General features: G+C 50.3%; 1 protein-coding gene across 1 annotated transcript in view; it reads left to right on the forward strand.

Annotated features, from left to right (window-relative positions):
• Positions 1-15,296, forward strand: part of SETD3 (SET domain containing 3, actin N3(tau)-histidine methyltransferase) — a 69,351-nt gene extending 54,055 nt beyond the window's left edge. Inside the window, exons 7-13 of the mRNA XM_066276007.1 lie at positions 1,143-1,201; positions 2,002-2,116; positions 6,987-7,061; positions 8,128-8,294; positions 9,124-9,209; positions 12,456-12,616; positions 13,984-15,296. Of these exons, the coding sequence (XP_066132104.1) occupies positions 1,143-1,201; positions 2,002-2,116; positions 6,987-7,061; positions 8,128-8,294; positions 9,124-9,209; positions 12,456-12,616; positions 13,984-14,433 (1,113 nt within the window). The 3' untranslated portion in view covers positions 14,434-15,296. The remainder of the gene's footprint in view (positions 1-1,142; positions 1,202-2,001; positions 2,117-6,986; positions 7,062-8,127; positions 8,295-9,123; positions 9,210-12,455; positions 12,617-13,983) is intronic.
• The last annotated feature ends 506 nt before the right edge of the window (positions 15,297-15,802 follow it).

Here is a 15,802-nt window from a genome sequence, read left to right on the forward strand (position 1 = left end):
TGTAATTTGCCTAAAATTGCGCACTGAGCACAAGCTTTTGTTTTCTAATTGATTTACGGTTTGCGCCACTTTTACCTCATCCCCTACTGTCCTGCACACAGTGCCAGCGAGTACATTACAGTGAGCGATGATAAATTACTGTGCACTTGTCATGCTAATGCGTCAAGAGTAAAAACTGCGTGCGACGTGGGCTTCATGCATTAACAGTGGGGCAGGCGCAGAGCTGCGGAGTTTCATTTGTGTCTCAGAAATCACCATTTGTTCATTTGATCACTCACTGCAATCTGTCTATCAGACTGTAATTGAAACTGAGGATTAAAATGATACTGTTACAGCTTTTAATTCCTTAATTGAGACAAAGTTTTTAAGTGCTTGAAATGTCTAATGCCACGGGGAATGGGGGGAGTGTTGTGAAGAGGGATTCTGAAATGTATAAAATTTTCTCGTAAGTGTGAAGTTTTGGATATTTTCGCCAAATGTTCTTTTGTCCAGAAGAATAAGTTAGTAAAATTTAAAAATGCCTACTGCTATTTTTTTAATCGTAAAATTGATTTTGTAGTTGCACAAAACGGTGTTTCTCCTGCTCTTCTGTCCCGGAGCCACATTGAGCATGTAGCTGATTCATTTGCACCTAACACATTGATTCCTCCAGATGATTTAAGTCAGAGATTACATGAGAGAACTTCCCATTCATTAAAGAGCCTTTGATTGTCCCTGTTACTGATGTACGAAGAGACTTGAAATCTGGGCACAGGGACATGCAGCACGCGATGGCGGGGACACAAAGGAAGGCCGGCCGGCCAGACTCCCAGCGTGGGGCTCCGGTTTCTGTCGGGGGGCATGCCTACCTCCTGTAAAGTCAGTCCACCTTAAATTCCATGCTGTGCTGTGGCCGTGGGTCCTCGTACCGAAAGAGGAAGAAGCAGATTTATGGCGGCTGCTGGGCACAACAAATTAAGTTGACAGTGATGTATGAGAGCATAATAGCATGATGATCCCTCGGCAGCGCGGCTGGACGCCTCCTGCTTCATTTGGCTCTTGTTAGGATCTGTTAGGCAGCTAAATAATGAAATTCTGCTGACTGATTTCTGTTTTCCCTTTTTCTCTTTTCACCTCTGCTTTCTGAAACTTCTAATTCCCAGACCCATCCTCATGCCAGCAAACTGCCCTTGAAGGATTCGTTCACTTATGAGGACTACAGGTTGGTGTGTGTGTGTGTGTGTGTGTGTGTGTGTGTGTGTGTTGGGGGCGGTTTCTAAGTGCATTTGTGATCTTGGAAGTGAGAAGTGCTTCAGTAAAAAGCGACCCGTGTGAGCATTTCAAAGCTCAGACAAAGCTAGTCTTTCAGAAGTTACATTGGACAGCTGGGATGGGTGTCATTATTCTCCCAGCCGCGGAGAAACTGCCACTCACCTGTAACGGTCGGGGGCTTGCTGAGGCGCCAGGTGACACTGGAGATTAACGTTAGTGTGGGTGCTCATGAGGGTATTTTTCTATTTAGAAAGACTGTTTTAGTTGCAACTTCACTTTGAACAAAAGATTTCATTCACTGCACAATATAATAAAGAATAGCCTTCCACATTTTGTAGAGTTCTTAAAGGATTTCTGATCAGAAAAGAGTTATATTGTTTGTTTTTCACTGAGGCTTAAAACAGGTGCAGAGTCAGCATTGGGCAGAGAGGGTGGGGTTGGCTTGGGGAAGGGGTCTCGGTGGCAGGGAGGGCCCGGGGAGCCCGAGATCTCTGTTCACGCCCTCCTTCCAGGGTCTCTCCTTCCAGGCCTCTGGCTTCTTGGGAACCTTCTCCCTTAGTCACTCCCTCCTGGGTTCCCTGGCTCCCTCCTTCTACTCCCCCTCCCTCTTCTCAACCCTAGATTAATTTTAGACGGTGACAGGAAGCCCAGCCTTCACCTTTGGTACGTAGGAAGAGGTTTGGAAGATGCGGGAGCAGTCAGACAAATGTCAGTTTCTGGTCATTATTCACCTCTTTTCTGATGTTACAGGTGGGCAGTCTCTTCTGTGATGACACGACAAAACCAAATTCCCACGGAGGACGGCTCCCGGGTGACCCTGGCGCTGATTCCGTTATGGGACATGTGCAATCACACGAACGGCCTGGTAATGACCTCCTCTGCCTTGTGCTTAATTGGGGAAGCTGTCGCGTCCCACTTGAAAGTGGGCATTCCACCTACACACCGCTTTCTCCCGGTGGCTGCCTCCAAAGGGAACAAACACCCTCCCGCCGCCCACAGACAGGCCGGTATTTTTCTCTCCTCTGTTGAATTAATCCTGAAAACCGGGAGCTTGAATCTTACATCACTTTTGAAATCCCAGTGAACTACATTTATTTGCTAAGCCATAATTCTAGCCTAAACATTCACTTTCTTATCTTATTAAACCACAGACTAAACCAAGTTTCCTTCTTATTCTTGTAAAAATTCTGATTTATTGAAAAAGACCCTTCTTGTCCCTGTTTCCCTGTTGCTTGTTCTCTTCCTTTGCTAGCTGTACTCCAGTTACATACGGGGCTGTGATCCTTCCCATCCCTCCCCTCACCTGGCGTGCGGACCTGTCCGTTTGCTAACCTGTTTTTGTTCGGAGTGGGAGCTGGACTCCTGGCGCTGGGGCAGGAGGGGTTAGCGCGGGCGTGGCCGGCACTGCAGGACTCGGTTGTCTGATCAGCCCGGGAAGCGCTGGGTGGGAGGTCCGGAGAAAACGGAGATTTCGTGATGATTGTTAATTACAATGCATAAAAAGAGCAAGCTGCTCCCTGCTTCTCAGCATTCCCTGGACTCCAGGTAACAGCGAGGTTGGCAGCGCTCTGGGCTGGGCTGGGTGTCTGAGAAAGCTGCCGATGTTCACGCAGCGGGCTAGGACCAACTTCATGGTGTTCTAGATTTTCAACCACTATAGTGGTACACTGGTTTGGTTAAATTTTGTTCATCTTTTCCAATGTCAGCTCTCGTTGTTGTTATTAGCAGTATTAAAAATAGACTGGAGAACGTTGTAAATGAGTATTTCACATCTGATTCCACAAAGGGGCCTGCCTGTGTGTGGCGGGCGCTGAGCACGGAGGGGAGCAGGCCCGCAGCTCGTGCTGGGCCGAGGGAGCGGCTCCCTGGGCACACCTTAGCTGCGCTTCATCTGATCAGCCGTTTTAAGGAAGAGTAGCACATTTTATCATTTATTTTCATTAATGAATAAAATTTCATTCTTTATTTTCCTTCAGATGTGTTTTAAACTGAGCGTAAGATTAAAGTTAAAAAATTTTTCAGCCTGACCTGTGGTGGCGCAGTGGATAAAGCATCGACCTGGAAATGCTGAGGTCGCCGGTTCAAAACCCTGGGCTTGCCTGGTCAAGGCACATATGGGAGTTGATGCTTCCAGCTCCTCCCCACCTTCTCTCTCTGTCCCTCTCTGTCTCTCTCTCTCCCTTTCTCTCTTCTCTCTAAAATGAATAAATAAAATAAAAAAAAAATTTTTTTTTTCAAACAGCTGTTAATATTCGATCATAGTATTTCTCTTTCTGTCTCTCTCTTTTGGGTTAGGTCATTGGTTTCTGGTTGAGTTATGGTTTATTTATTATGAGTTATTTATGAACATGGTTTATTTTTTATATCTAAAATTTTAAAACTGCATACGGTATTGTAAACACACAAAACCAGTTAAACAAGCAGAAGCCCCTGCGGTAAAATGCCTTCCCAGCAGCCCGCCCAGCCCCAGGCCGCTGCTTAAGCGGCTTCCTGCACAGCCCTCCGCCCTTGCTGTGCGTCTGAACCCTCAGCCCCGGTCCACACTGGTTTGCTGTTGCTTTCATGTAAATGGGATTAAACTATTCACTTTTCCCCCTGCGAGTAAAGACAAAAAGTTAATCTCAAAACAACAGTAATGAATTGGTGACAACTACTAATGGTGTATCTTCTCGGACACTGTTCCTACAGTCTCGAACTTTCCTCTGCCCTGGGAAACACCGCGGGCCTTCCGGTGCGCAGGCGAGGGCAGTGCTTCCTTGGGGAGGGACTTCCCAGCACGGTGGCCTCCGCCTTGTGCAGCTGCTCCACCATAGTTACAGGCTTCGTGGGGGTTCATCTGGCAGAACTTAAGACTCTAGTTTAACACTGCAAAATTGTTTATGATACGTATTAGCAATTAATCTCTTTTTAAAAGTAAGGTACTTGGAAGTTAAGGCTGCACTTTTCAGACAGGAGGTTCTCTTTTGTGGTGTGGATCCTGACAGTTGTTGTCTGTCTGCTCGACTGTCACTGCAGAGAAGATAGGAATTGGTAACCCAGCAACGCTGTGTGCTTCCAACAATGCCCCCAACCTGCTTGTGGGAGCCGTGGAGGAGTCGGGCCTGTGGCCATGAGGGGCACAGGCGGCAGGGGACATGAGAGGCCAGGCGTCTTCAGCCAGGGCCTGGCGAGCGTGGCCCCTCATGGAAAGCCACTTAGACAGGTCTGGGAGACTCGGTATTAAGCTGTAAGAAATCCTTCATCTTCAAGTTCTGCATGACTGGTTCAGAATCAACGTAAGCAGCGGGTTTCCTTTCTGGGGTTGTTGAATCGATACAGAGAAGCACGCTTCCAGCTGGAGTGTGGGACACTGTGTTAGCTGGGCAGGTGCACGTGCTGGGATGAGGCCCTGCCATTGTTGTGGTGGAGGCGCCATGCGGAGTCGAGGGAGGCTCTTTTTCAAGCTCTTTCTTTGTGAGTATTGAAAAATCTAAAGCATTCAGATTGACATGAGTTCTTTAGTCTCAGAGTTTAAGCCCTGGTTTTCCAGGAGCAGACAAGGCACCTCACTCAGCCTGTCCGCACTGCACCCCAACACACAGGCCTGGTCCCCATGGTTCCTCAGACACCAGCACACGCCCACCTCAGGGCCTTTGCACTTGCTCTGCTCTGCCTGAACCACTGTCCCTGGGGTGTCTGGAGGGCTACTCACAGACCTCCTCCAGCCAGCCAACCTGAGCACCCTGCACAAAATCGTCACACTTCCCCTTCCACACGCCTCCTGCCTGGCCTGTTGTCTATCTCTATTTGTACCTGTTCTTTTTCGTGTACTGTTGGGTCTCCTTACTTCCCTGTTCCCCTTCCCCTATCCTTCCTGCTTCCCCTGTCTTACTTTCTGTCTGTTCATGTCCTGTCCCGTCCCTGTGTAACCACACCATGGAGCACAGGCTTTCAGGGCTGGAGTTGATGAACAATTCCTATTCCATGCCTTATTATCAAGGTCACGTTTGGGGTCAGAAAAGCGATTTTGGTGTCGGGCAGGAACTGCATGGAGCTGGTTTTTCCAGGTGTTGACGCTGTCCTGCCAGAACACCTGTCTATTCGTTCCTCCAGCCTTCCCCTTTGTCTCTGGGCTCGCAGACATGTGAAGATTCTAGACCTCCGCTTAAATAGCCACTACTTCTGGGGATGTTAGGGTTAAAGATTAGTGTCCCATGGCCTTCAGTCCCAGAATACTATTCCCTAGACTCATAGTATTTACATTTTGGACCTAAACTGGATATTTTTATTAGCAAGTAGCACTTGTTGGTCTTGAATTTTGAGTCTCTAGGGCAAAATGAGGAGGTCAAAAGTAACTAATGAGCCTTCACAGACACTCTTAAGATTGGGTGTAGGGAAAGGACAGATGCTTAAGAAGGAGCTTTTAATATACATCGGGGGCCCTGTTCTTTCCCCTGGGATTCATGCACCAAGTAAGTATTGTCCGAGGCAGTGCCTGGTGTTAGGTACCAAGGAGAAGGGGCGTTCTGGTCAGCACGGGCTGTGGGCATGCAGACGTAGGCTGGGATGGCGGCCTGGGAGGAACAGGGACAGAGGGAGACAGACCTGTGGCCAGAGTGGCAGGCCTGCGACATGTGAGGAGGCTGAGGGGAGGCCAGGGCCTCCTCGTAAAGTGGCTTTGCTTGGGATGTTTCTCTGCAGGCCGAGTGGAGCACACGGAAAGGTTTTAGACTGGAGGGCAGCGCTGTTATATGGCTGGGGTTGGAGGCCAGTTGGAAGGATTTGGTAAGCTAGCTGAGAAAGAACCAGGCCCCTGGCCAGACAGGGGATTGCGGTGGTGGGTGGAGCACTCCAAGGACAATCTAGACGGCTGAACTGCGAAGACTTCTCTGTGACTTGAGGGCCAAGGTTGCCCGGCCCCTAGGGCAGGAGAGATGGGGGAGATGCGGCTTTTCAGCATAGTTAGTGGATTTTCTGTGTTTATTTGCAGTGGGCTTAGAAACTCACAGTATATAGCTCTCAGCAGAAAGAAAGTGAATAGGATTCAACTAAGTTATTTCTCCTTTGCTTATCTGAAAGTTTTAATTTCTCTAATTTCAGTAAAATATGCACATAACTTAGAAACAGAGCTTTTCTTTTCCCCTGATTCTCTCTGTGGAAAGCCCACTTCAGTTTCTTAAAGGCCAAACATTAGATAGAGACAGTATTTGCAAGTCAATCGAGTTCTCCGGAGGTCCTAAATCCTCCGCATTGCCCCTGTTTGTGGGTGGGGGAGGTGGGCTCAAAGCCAGTCACTTTGTAATAAATGGTTTATGTTTGCTTGAGACCAGCAACTGAGAATTAATATATTTTTCTAAGAGTATGTTGTTCAGGTGCAGAATCTTTCATTAGCATTTCTGTGAGCCTGACCTGGGGAGGCGCAGTGGAGAGACCGTCGACCTGGAACGCTGAGGTCGTCAGTTCGAAACCCTGGGCTTGCCCGGTCAAGGCACATACGACAAGTACCAAGCAAGCAATGAACAACTGAAGTGATGCGTTTTCTCCTTTCTTTTCTTTCCCCCCATAAAATTAATAAAATCTTTTAAAAAAAAAAGAATTTCTGGTGTAAATAGTATTAGTTAAAATAACCAAGCAGGTCTTTGCTCAGTGTTGTATAGCATGCACAGTGCACATTTTTAAGTACCTGTGGGTAGTTTTTATCCTCTAGTTGCTCAAAGAAGACCCCCCGGGGTGACGACCCTTATTGTTCTCTGCAGATCACCACTGGGTACAACCTGGAGGATGACCGCTGCGAGTGTGTGGCTCTGCGGGACTTCCGGGCCGGAGAGCAGGTGGGTCGGCAGCGGCCGGCCGCTGGGGTGCGGGCCGGCCGGTGTGCTCGGAGTTAGTGCTGTGGGGCTCATCTCTAAAAGGTGTTTGCTCTGGGCAGGAAAACTGAGGACTTCTATTTAGGATTGTTTGGGGAACACATATTGAGCCATGAAGCTGTTGTAGACTCATTGTGCTTTGCATAGGACCTTTGCATCCACAAAGGAAAAAGATTTCAGTGCAGTTATTTGCACAAGTGATCTAAGATTTGTAATTGTCAACTGAAAATAAACTTTCTGTTGTTAATGACTATAGAACAGATTTTTTTCATTTTATAAATGCATTGTTTTTAATTTTCCCCCCTGTTGGTTAGAACCTTTAAAAGGAGGCCATTTAGTGGCAAAAACATAAAGGAATTAGGAACCAAACAATCTACCTTCTTGTACTTTCACTTTAATCTGTGAATTTTTATCTAGTAATGTGGGCAGGGGCAGGAGGGAGCCTTTCATAAGTTTGACAGTATGCACCTGTCAATACCTGCATTCTATGTATCGGTCTATGACAGAGCAGACAGTACAAGAAATACCTGGGACTGATGTAGACTGTTGGCGTTCCACTTGAGACAAAGTGAAAACTATTAGTTTAACAAGGTACTGATCTGTTCCTGGTAGAAACTGCATAGACCCTCCTGCTAGGTCCGGATTGCCCTAGAACCCAGAAATGGGTTTCCGACAGACGTCCCTTTAAACTCTTGCTGCAGAGAGACTCTTGTACTGATGTGAGAGGAGGAACGTGGGGAATTGGAAGGGTGGCAGTGAAGCAGTAGTCTCGCTGTCCCCCAGAGGGGCAGGAGCAGGAGGGAGGCCCCAAGGCAGTGGCAGTGAGGACAGTTGGGGAAGTTGGGGAATGCTTGCTCCTATGATGTACAGAACAGGTCAGAACAGGTCCAGCACCACTGTGGAGCTGTCTGGTTGCCGTAGTGTAAAGTCATGTTAAGTAGTTGAGAACTGATCCTTTGCCCTGCTGTGTGTTAAGAATGGATGTTAAGTTTCTTTTATGTCCCTTTATTTTTTCTTTACCGCATCTCAGATTTACATTTTTTATGGCACTCGGTCAAATGCAGAGTTTGTGATCCACAGTGGTTTTTTCTTTGACAATAATTCACACGACAGAGTGAAAATAAAGCTTGGAGTGAGTAAAAGTGACCGGCTGTACGCCATGAAGGCTGAGGTCCTGGCCCGTGCTGGCATCCCCACGTACGTAGAAAGTCACGCTCAGCCCCTGCCTGTGCTGCTTGAAATGTTTCCAGTTGATGATGTTTAATTGTTGTGCTAATAAAACTTTTCCACAGGAGTTTGCCTTAATCCCTTTATGCCTGCCACACAGCAGATTTAAGCCACAGAGATGCCTGGTGATTTACCAGTGTTTTGAGATAAACATAATTGTGTCACTGGGAGCACTCAGTCAGTTCTAGGGGATGTGGCCTGAAACCCTCATTAAGTTAAATAACTACTTTGGTACCATTAATGTCTTTCACCTTGAAAAGGTTAATGACCTGGATCAATTTGTTTCATTTAATTCTTTGCCACCATTAGTTTCTGTAATGAAGTCATGATCCTCAGTGATTTCAAGAATTTCTGGTTAAATTCTTTTAAGATTTTAGTGCAATCGAGGTGCAAAATGATAACGAAGACAAGGCTTATGATTTATTAGTTCTCCAGGGAATGGAGGAACCATTCTTAATGAAAATGGATTATCCAGGCCTTTCTTTATTGAACTTGTCAATATTTGATTAATGATTAAAATGTGAACTCAACATAAATTATTGTTAACATTTTTAAGAACCATGGTGGGCTTCATTCCCTTAGTGTGTTGTAGGCAACGTGGGGTGAGGCTCTTAGACTGTCAGCGTCGTCGGCAGAGACGGCCACGGCGCCCTCGCGGGTCGGCCAGGCCTTCCACTGCGCGCGGGCAGCAGAGGGCGCTGTCACGGCGTGCTCCTTGAGGGTGGCCGCGCGGGGTGGTGTTGGGTTCGTTGGGACCAGGGGGTGACGGCAGCAGGGTGACGTCTCCCGCTCTTGTCAGTTCCAGCGTGTTTGCCCTGCACGCGACGGAGCCGCCCATCTCCGCCCAGCTGCTGGCCTTCCTCCGGGTGTTCTGCATGACCGAAGGTGAGCCGTGTCGGGAGTGTTCGCCTTGTCTTTTAATTCCTGAAAATACAAAGCATTGGGCTTCAGATGAGAGATAAAATTGCTGAAAACTAGAGTACCTTTTGGCAGGAGGTAAGGTAGCAATATTGGAGAAAGAAGAAGTTGTTTTACCCTGGAACTGTTTTATTACATCCTTGATATGTGTCAATACTCACTTGTCATAAACAGTTCTCTGCTGCATCAGAAGGGGCCTCTAGGTGTCTTGGGCTGTCTGCTGCAGTGGAACCTGCGTTTGGAGGTGGGAGTGGGTCAGGTGCTTCTTACCAGGACTGGCAGCCCAGCCCGCACTCGTGCTCTGACCCTGGTTCCCCGGGGCAGCTCCTGACTGGCTGACACTGAAGTCACATGGTCAGCAGTGGCATACGTGGGGGACAGCTCTGTGCTCCGAGTCTGAAATGGCCAGCAGGCCTTTCAATGCCAGGTGTCCTGTTAGAGTAAATGCTGCACATTGCATCTGCTGCGTCACAACCTGTTCTTGTCTCCAGCCCCTCTTTTTAGGGAGAAATAGTTAAGTGTATGTGTTGAGCATCTAATCTGTGTTTGCCTAAGACAAGGCGTTTGGGGTTTCCTCCTGAGAGTTGACCTACTGTAGTTTCTCATTTCTCATCTGAAACTGTGCTCCCCACACCCTGAACCAAGGCTTCATTTTTAAACGTGTGTGTGTTGCTGCTGTTGACAACGCCGTCCATCCTGTGTGGAGGGGGCGGGTCAGAGTGAGCGAGCTAGCGAGCAGCCGCCTCCGTGAGCAGTGGTGACAGGGAAGTGTCCTGCCAACAGCTGCCTGAGCTCTGAGGAGCGGCGCTGGGCTGTGGCAGTAAGCCGTGGCCGCAGGGGGGCTCTGCTGTGCCCTGCTCTCCCTGTATCCGACTTCATGTCTGGATCCAGGAGGAGTGCTGCCCAGGCCCAGGGCCTTGACCAGGATGAAGGGAGGGGACACTTGGCCCAGAACACAACGAGGCCGTGTTAATGCCCACTGCAGAGCCCACCAAGGCCCGGATGGCACTTGTCCCTCATACGTAGCCATGTGTTGTAGCCTCACCATCACTGAAGTGAGAGCTTTGGTGACTCCATACTTTGGTGGGTGTTCATCAGTTTGAATTAAGGGCTGACTGTGGGCTGTGCCCGCATGTGGTATACGGGTGCAGAATGAGTGCTGCAGGGATTTATAATGAGGCGATGGCGAGGTTAACCCTCGTGACAGGAGTGCTCTGTGTCCCGCGTGGCGCTAAGTGTGCTGCAGACCCTGTCGTCCCAGCCCGGCAGGGGAGGGGGATGCCCGCGGGACTGACACAGAAGCGCTGGGTCACAGGGGTGGAGGAACCTGACCACTCTGCCCACAGGTGCTGCCCCGACGTGGAACACAGCTCTGCTAATTCCAGAGCTCTGCCCCAGGCACGCACGTGCTGCTGCTGGGTGCCGTGATCCACAGAGGAGCCCCCAGACCCTCGGGCTCTGGGGCAGCAAGGGCGCAGTGGCGGGCGAGGCTTGAGGAGCCCTCGCGAGGACAGTGCTGGCTTGAGCTCGGGGCTGTGCGGGAGCTGCTAGTAGGGGAAGGCAGGAAGGAAGCCCGCTGCAGGGGCCTTGGGGGCGTGTCCCAGGGTTCCAGACCAGTGCCCTGGCGCACCGGCTCCTTTCCCCTGGGGGGTTTGCTGCCCGAGTGAGGGGAAGTGAGTCCGGTTTCCTGTCTGAAAACGGCGGGGGTAGGGGGGTGGGGGAGAGGCTGAGCTGCTGCCCATGGGGGGGAGCAGCGAGGGGAGAGGGGACACCGCCCGCCCCGGGGCTCCTGAACATAGTCCCCAGCCCTTCGGGAGCGCTGTAAGCTTCAATACTTTATACACAGAATAGAAACCGAAGGATCAGAACTCTGAAAATCCTGAATTTTATCACGATCTGTTCTAACAAAGGCAACCTAATGAATTTCTTTTTTGAACAGATGAACTTCTATTTCGTTTAAAAAAAAACTACTTGAATCATTTTCTATCTGCAGTTGATTTTTTTCCTTTCTCTTTAGTCATAGACAGTTTGTCACGTCAAGACAATTGATGTATCTTCGAATTACTCCCACTAAGACTGATAAAAGTTGGGTTTGCTGGCAGTCGGAGCCCTTGCATTTGAATTGTAAACAGAGACAGCTGTGGGGCGTTCGCTCTGAAAGAGATGCTGCCTCGTAGTGACAGAAAAAGTGGGGTGGGTTTCCGAGCGTGAATAGGGCCGCATGTTTGGGTCTTTTGAAGATAATGGGCCAAGAGATAAACTGCTCAGAGCGGTGGCTGAGTTCTTCCCTCTTCTTAAGTGTATTTGAAGGTAATTGAGAGGCTTACCCCCCGGTATTTGTAATTGCTATTGAGATGTCTGACAAGTGAGGGGCTTCTGCATGCTTTCCATGAAGGTTTTACGGTCCATCTTCTTGTTTCTCTCAGTTTGTGGCTTATTTGTAAGATGGGACCAATAGCTCGCACAGGTCAACTACTGTGGTGGTTTTCAACCGCTGGGCCGCAGACTGGTGCTGGTCCTCCGGAAAAAGGTCTCACGACATCGGGGTGGTTGGCTCTTTCGTGGACTGGCACAATCACACGACATCGGGGTGGTTGACTCTTTCGTGGCCTGGCACGAGTTTCTGGAGGACTGGCCTCGGTGTGCGGGCTGGTGTTCGAAGACCCCTGGGCTGACCCGACTGAAAGGTGGAAGGCTCACTGCCGTGTTCTGCCGTTGTTTGTTCGCTCACCTGAGTGTCTTTCTGACGCAGGTGGTGTGATGCAGCTCCTGGCTTGTAGGAAGGGTGTTGTCAGAATGCTGCTATAGGTTGTCTTTAAAAAGTATCTCGTGACAAGGCAGGGGAGTCACCCGAACCAACACCCGTGACAAGGTGTTGATCATGTGCAGTGTCTCTTGCTGTGCTGAGAAGCCACAGTGACCGCGACTGAAGACACGTAAGCACGTGCACACAGCTCGTGAACCTGTCTGAAGTCTCCGGTCTCCCTCGTAAAAGCCATGAAGTGGAGCCTTTCTCTGGATTCCAGCCCAGGAGTCGCGCACCTGTGCCCCTGCCCCGAAACTTAGCTTTGACTGTATGGGGAGTCTCAAACTGGCCTGGCCGTGTGAGCTGCGGGCCGGGCGTGGTTGGAGAAGCTGCTTGTGAGCGGTTGGCTGGTGGAGTGGGAAGGGGTGCTGGCCCTTGCTAACAGATGGCTGTCTGACTTCTTGTAGAGGAACTGAAGGAGCATCTGCTAGGAGAGAATGCCATCGACAGAATCTTCACCTTGGGAAACTCAGAGTATCCTGTGAGCTGGGACAACGAGGTCAAACTCTGGACATTTCTGGAAGATCGAGCGTTGCTGCTTTTGAAAACATACAAGACAACTAGCGAGGTGATTTACTGACTGAAAGTTTCAGCTCTGTCGTGTTTTAAAAGATGCCTAAATTATTGTAATCCTTTTTTCTATTTAACACGTTTATACTTCCCAAAAGAATCCGATTGAGGCTTTGTTGATTAGAAAATAAACTTTTACATTAATTAATACTTCTAATTTCTAGTTCAAATGATGCAACAATATAAGCTCTCATTTGTGCTTTCAAAGTTGACCATGGAGTCACTAACCTTTTTTTTGTGTGTGTGTGTGTGTATTTTTCTGAAGCTGGAAGCAGGGAGAGACAGTCAGACTCCCGCATGTGCCCGACCGGGATCCACCTGGCACGCCCACTAGGGAGCGACGCTCTGCCCACCAGGGGGCGATGCTCTGCCCCTCCGGGGCGTCGCTCTGTTGCGACCAGAGCCACTCTAGTGCTTGGGGCAGAGGCCAAGGAGCCATCCCCAGCGCCTGGGCCATGTTTGCTCCAATGGAGCCTCGCTGCGTGAGGGGAAGAGAGAGACAGAGAGGAAGGGGGGGGGGTGGAGAAGCAGATGGGCGCTTCTCCTGTGTGCCCTGGCCGGGAATCGAACCCGGGACTTCTGCACGCCAGGCCGACGCTCTACCACTGAGCCAACTGGCCAGGGCCGGAGTCACTAACTTGAAATACTCATTCATTCATTCATTCATTTAGATAAGGACCAACCCCGGGGCTCCGTTAGTGCACAAGACAAGACAGTGAGCTGTTTTACTCATAGGTGAGGTTCTTTGTCAGATGTGTTAAAGCGCCACTTGGTTTAGGCTCTTTTTTTTTTTTTTTTTTTTTAATTTATTTATTTATTACAGAGACAGAGAGTGAGTCAGAGAGAGGGATAGACAGGGACGAAGAGAGATGAGAAGCATCAATCATTAGTTTTTCATTGCGCGTTGCAACACCTTAGTTGTTCATTGACTGCCCTCTCACATGTGCCTTGACCGTGGGCCTTCAGCAGACCGAGTAACCCTTTGCTGGCCTTGGGTTCAAGCTGGTGGGCTTTTGCTCAAACCAGATGAGCCCACGCTCAAGCTGGCGACCTCGGGGTCTCGAACCTGGGTCCTTCCGCATCCCAGTCCGACGCTCTATCCACTGCGCCACCACCTGGTCAGGCGGCTCCTTTTTGTTTTGTGATAGTTTTATTGAGGCATAGTTTACACACAGTAACGTTCACACTTCTTCCGTGTAAGTATATAGTCATGCCACCACCTCCACAGTCAAGTTCTAGAACCTTGTGTCACCCTATCGTGTCCCTCCTGACCCCACCCGCAGCCACAGCTGGTCTGCCTTCTGTCCCTCTAGTTTTGCTCATTTAAACTTTTAATGATTAATTTTGCTCTTTTCCATTTTCTAGGAAGACAAGGCCTTCTTGAAAAACCGTGACCTTTCTGTCCGTGCCACAATGGCCGTCAAGTTGCGCTTGGGTGAGAAGCAGATCCTGGAGAAGGTGGTGCGGAGCGCGGCTGCGCACCGGGAGCAGTGCCGCCGGCAGATGGAGGAGGGCGCCCCGCTGCCCAAGTACGAGGAGAGCAACCCGGGGCTGCTGGAGGGCGGGGCCGACCCGCGGCTGCCGCTGGTCCTGCGCAGCCTGGAGGAGGAGGCCAGTGTGCAGGAGGCCCTCACCCTCGCCGAGGTCGTCAGCCGCGCCAAGGCTGCGGAACACGGGCTCGTCAACGGCCAGAACTCTGTCCCCAACGGGACCAGGCTGGAAGAGGAGCACTTAGGTGGAGAGGAGAGGGGACGAGCACCTGAAGACACCAAAGAGCCCCCGGGCAGCCGCGGGGGGGCCACCGGGCCGCTGTGAGGGCCTCGCGGGCGGGCAGACAGTTCGGAGCGGTCTGCTCCGCGCTCGGGGGCCGCATTTCACGTTTCTGTTCTTTTTTTGTTTTCTGCAGAGAGGAAAGCGTTTTTGCTGCTTTATATAAAAATAATTTTTTAAGTTATTTAAAAAAATCTAGCTGCCCTTTTTGATTAAGATTGCCATCTTGCTTTTGGGTAAAACAGACAAGTTATCAGACCCTGGCAGCACAGGAAGAGAGGTGTCTTGGGAGGTTTTGCAGACCCGTCGTGGGCAAGTAGCTTCTTCCTGGGGAAGAATCCAGCTCCTCTCTCCACTGTGCTACAGGGGCCGCCGTGGCGACAGCCAGCGCCCAGGAGCCTGGGCTCGGGCTGGGTTCCACGAGGGGTCCAGCTGCACAGCCGAGAGCGGCTTGACGTTTGGAAACTTGTCTGGGCAAAATCTTTATTTTTCCCCCTAAAAATATAGCACTCTAGTACCAAAAGAAAAGGTAAGGTGGCAACCTTATTTTTAATAGTTTTAAATATTGATAATAATCCTAATTATATAAATACAAACATGCACCTAGTGATTTCTAAAGATTTGTTTACTTTTTGTGTTTCATTTTACTGTACTAAGAACTTGTCCTTTCTCCTTGAATCAAAGTAGGACGCGCATCACCTGCCTAGTTTCAGATGTTGGCTCTGATTTTAAAGTGGTGCGTTTGGTTTCCGGCGTCGGGGACAGCGAGTCTGCAGACCGGGCGCTGCCGTGTTCTGCGGCAGGTTCAGGGTGAGGCAGCCCCGCTCGTCTGGCTGTCACAACGAGCTAGCGATTTTCAAAGCTACACTTTTAAGTAAAAAGCCTTATTAAAAGGAGAACATGATTAATACATTTGTCTGTTCCTTGTCTTTGGAGTGGGACAGGCTCTCCGACTTGAGCACTTATGCACACCATCTTTGTACCCTGCAGGCTGGGTTTGCACCCTAGTGGAGCTGCCTGCCTGCAGTGCTGGGCCTGGGGGCTCCGAGGTGGTGGGGGGCCGGCGCTCGGCTCCTGCTGGTGCTCTGGGGGCGGGGCTCTGGTAGCGGTGCTCCAGGGAGTGGAGCTAGGGAGGGGTGGGGCCCTGGGGGCCATGCTGGGGGGGCGGTGGATGGGGGGGATGGTGATCCTGGAGGAGGTGCTGGGTGGGGGGTCCTCTGGGGGGGCGGGGCTCTGGTAGTGGTGCTCCAGGGAGTGGAGCTAGGGAGGGGTGGGGCCCTGGGGGCCATGCTGGGGGGGGCGGTGGATAGGGGGGGATGGTGATCCTGGAGGAGGTGCTGGGTGGGGGTGCTCCAGGGAGTGGAGCTAGGGAGGGGTGGGGCCCCGGGGGCCATGCTGGGGGGGGATGGTGATC

Source organism: Saccopteryx bilineata, chromosome 4, assembly GCF_036850765.1.
Source record: "Saccopteryx bilineata isolate mSacBil1 chromosome 4, mSacBil1_pri_phased_curated, whole genome shotgun sequence".
Taxonomy (NCBI): Eukaryota; Metazoa; Chordata; class Mammalia; order Chiroptera; family Emballonuridae; genus Saccopteryx; species Saccopteryx bilineata.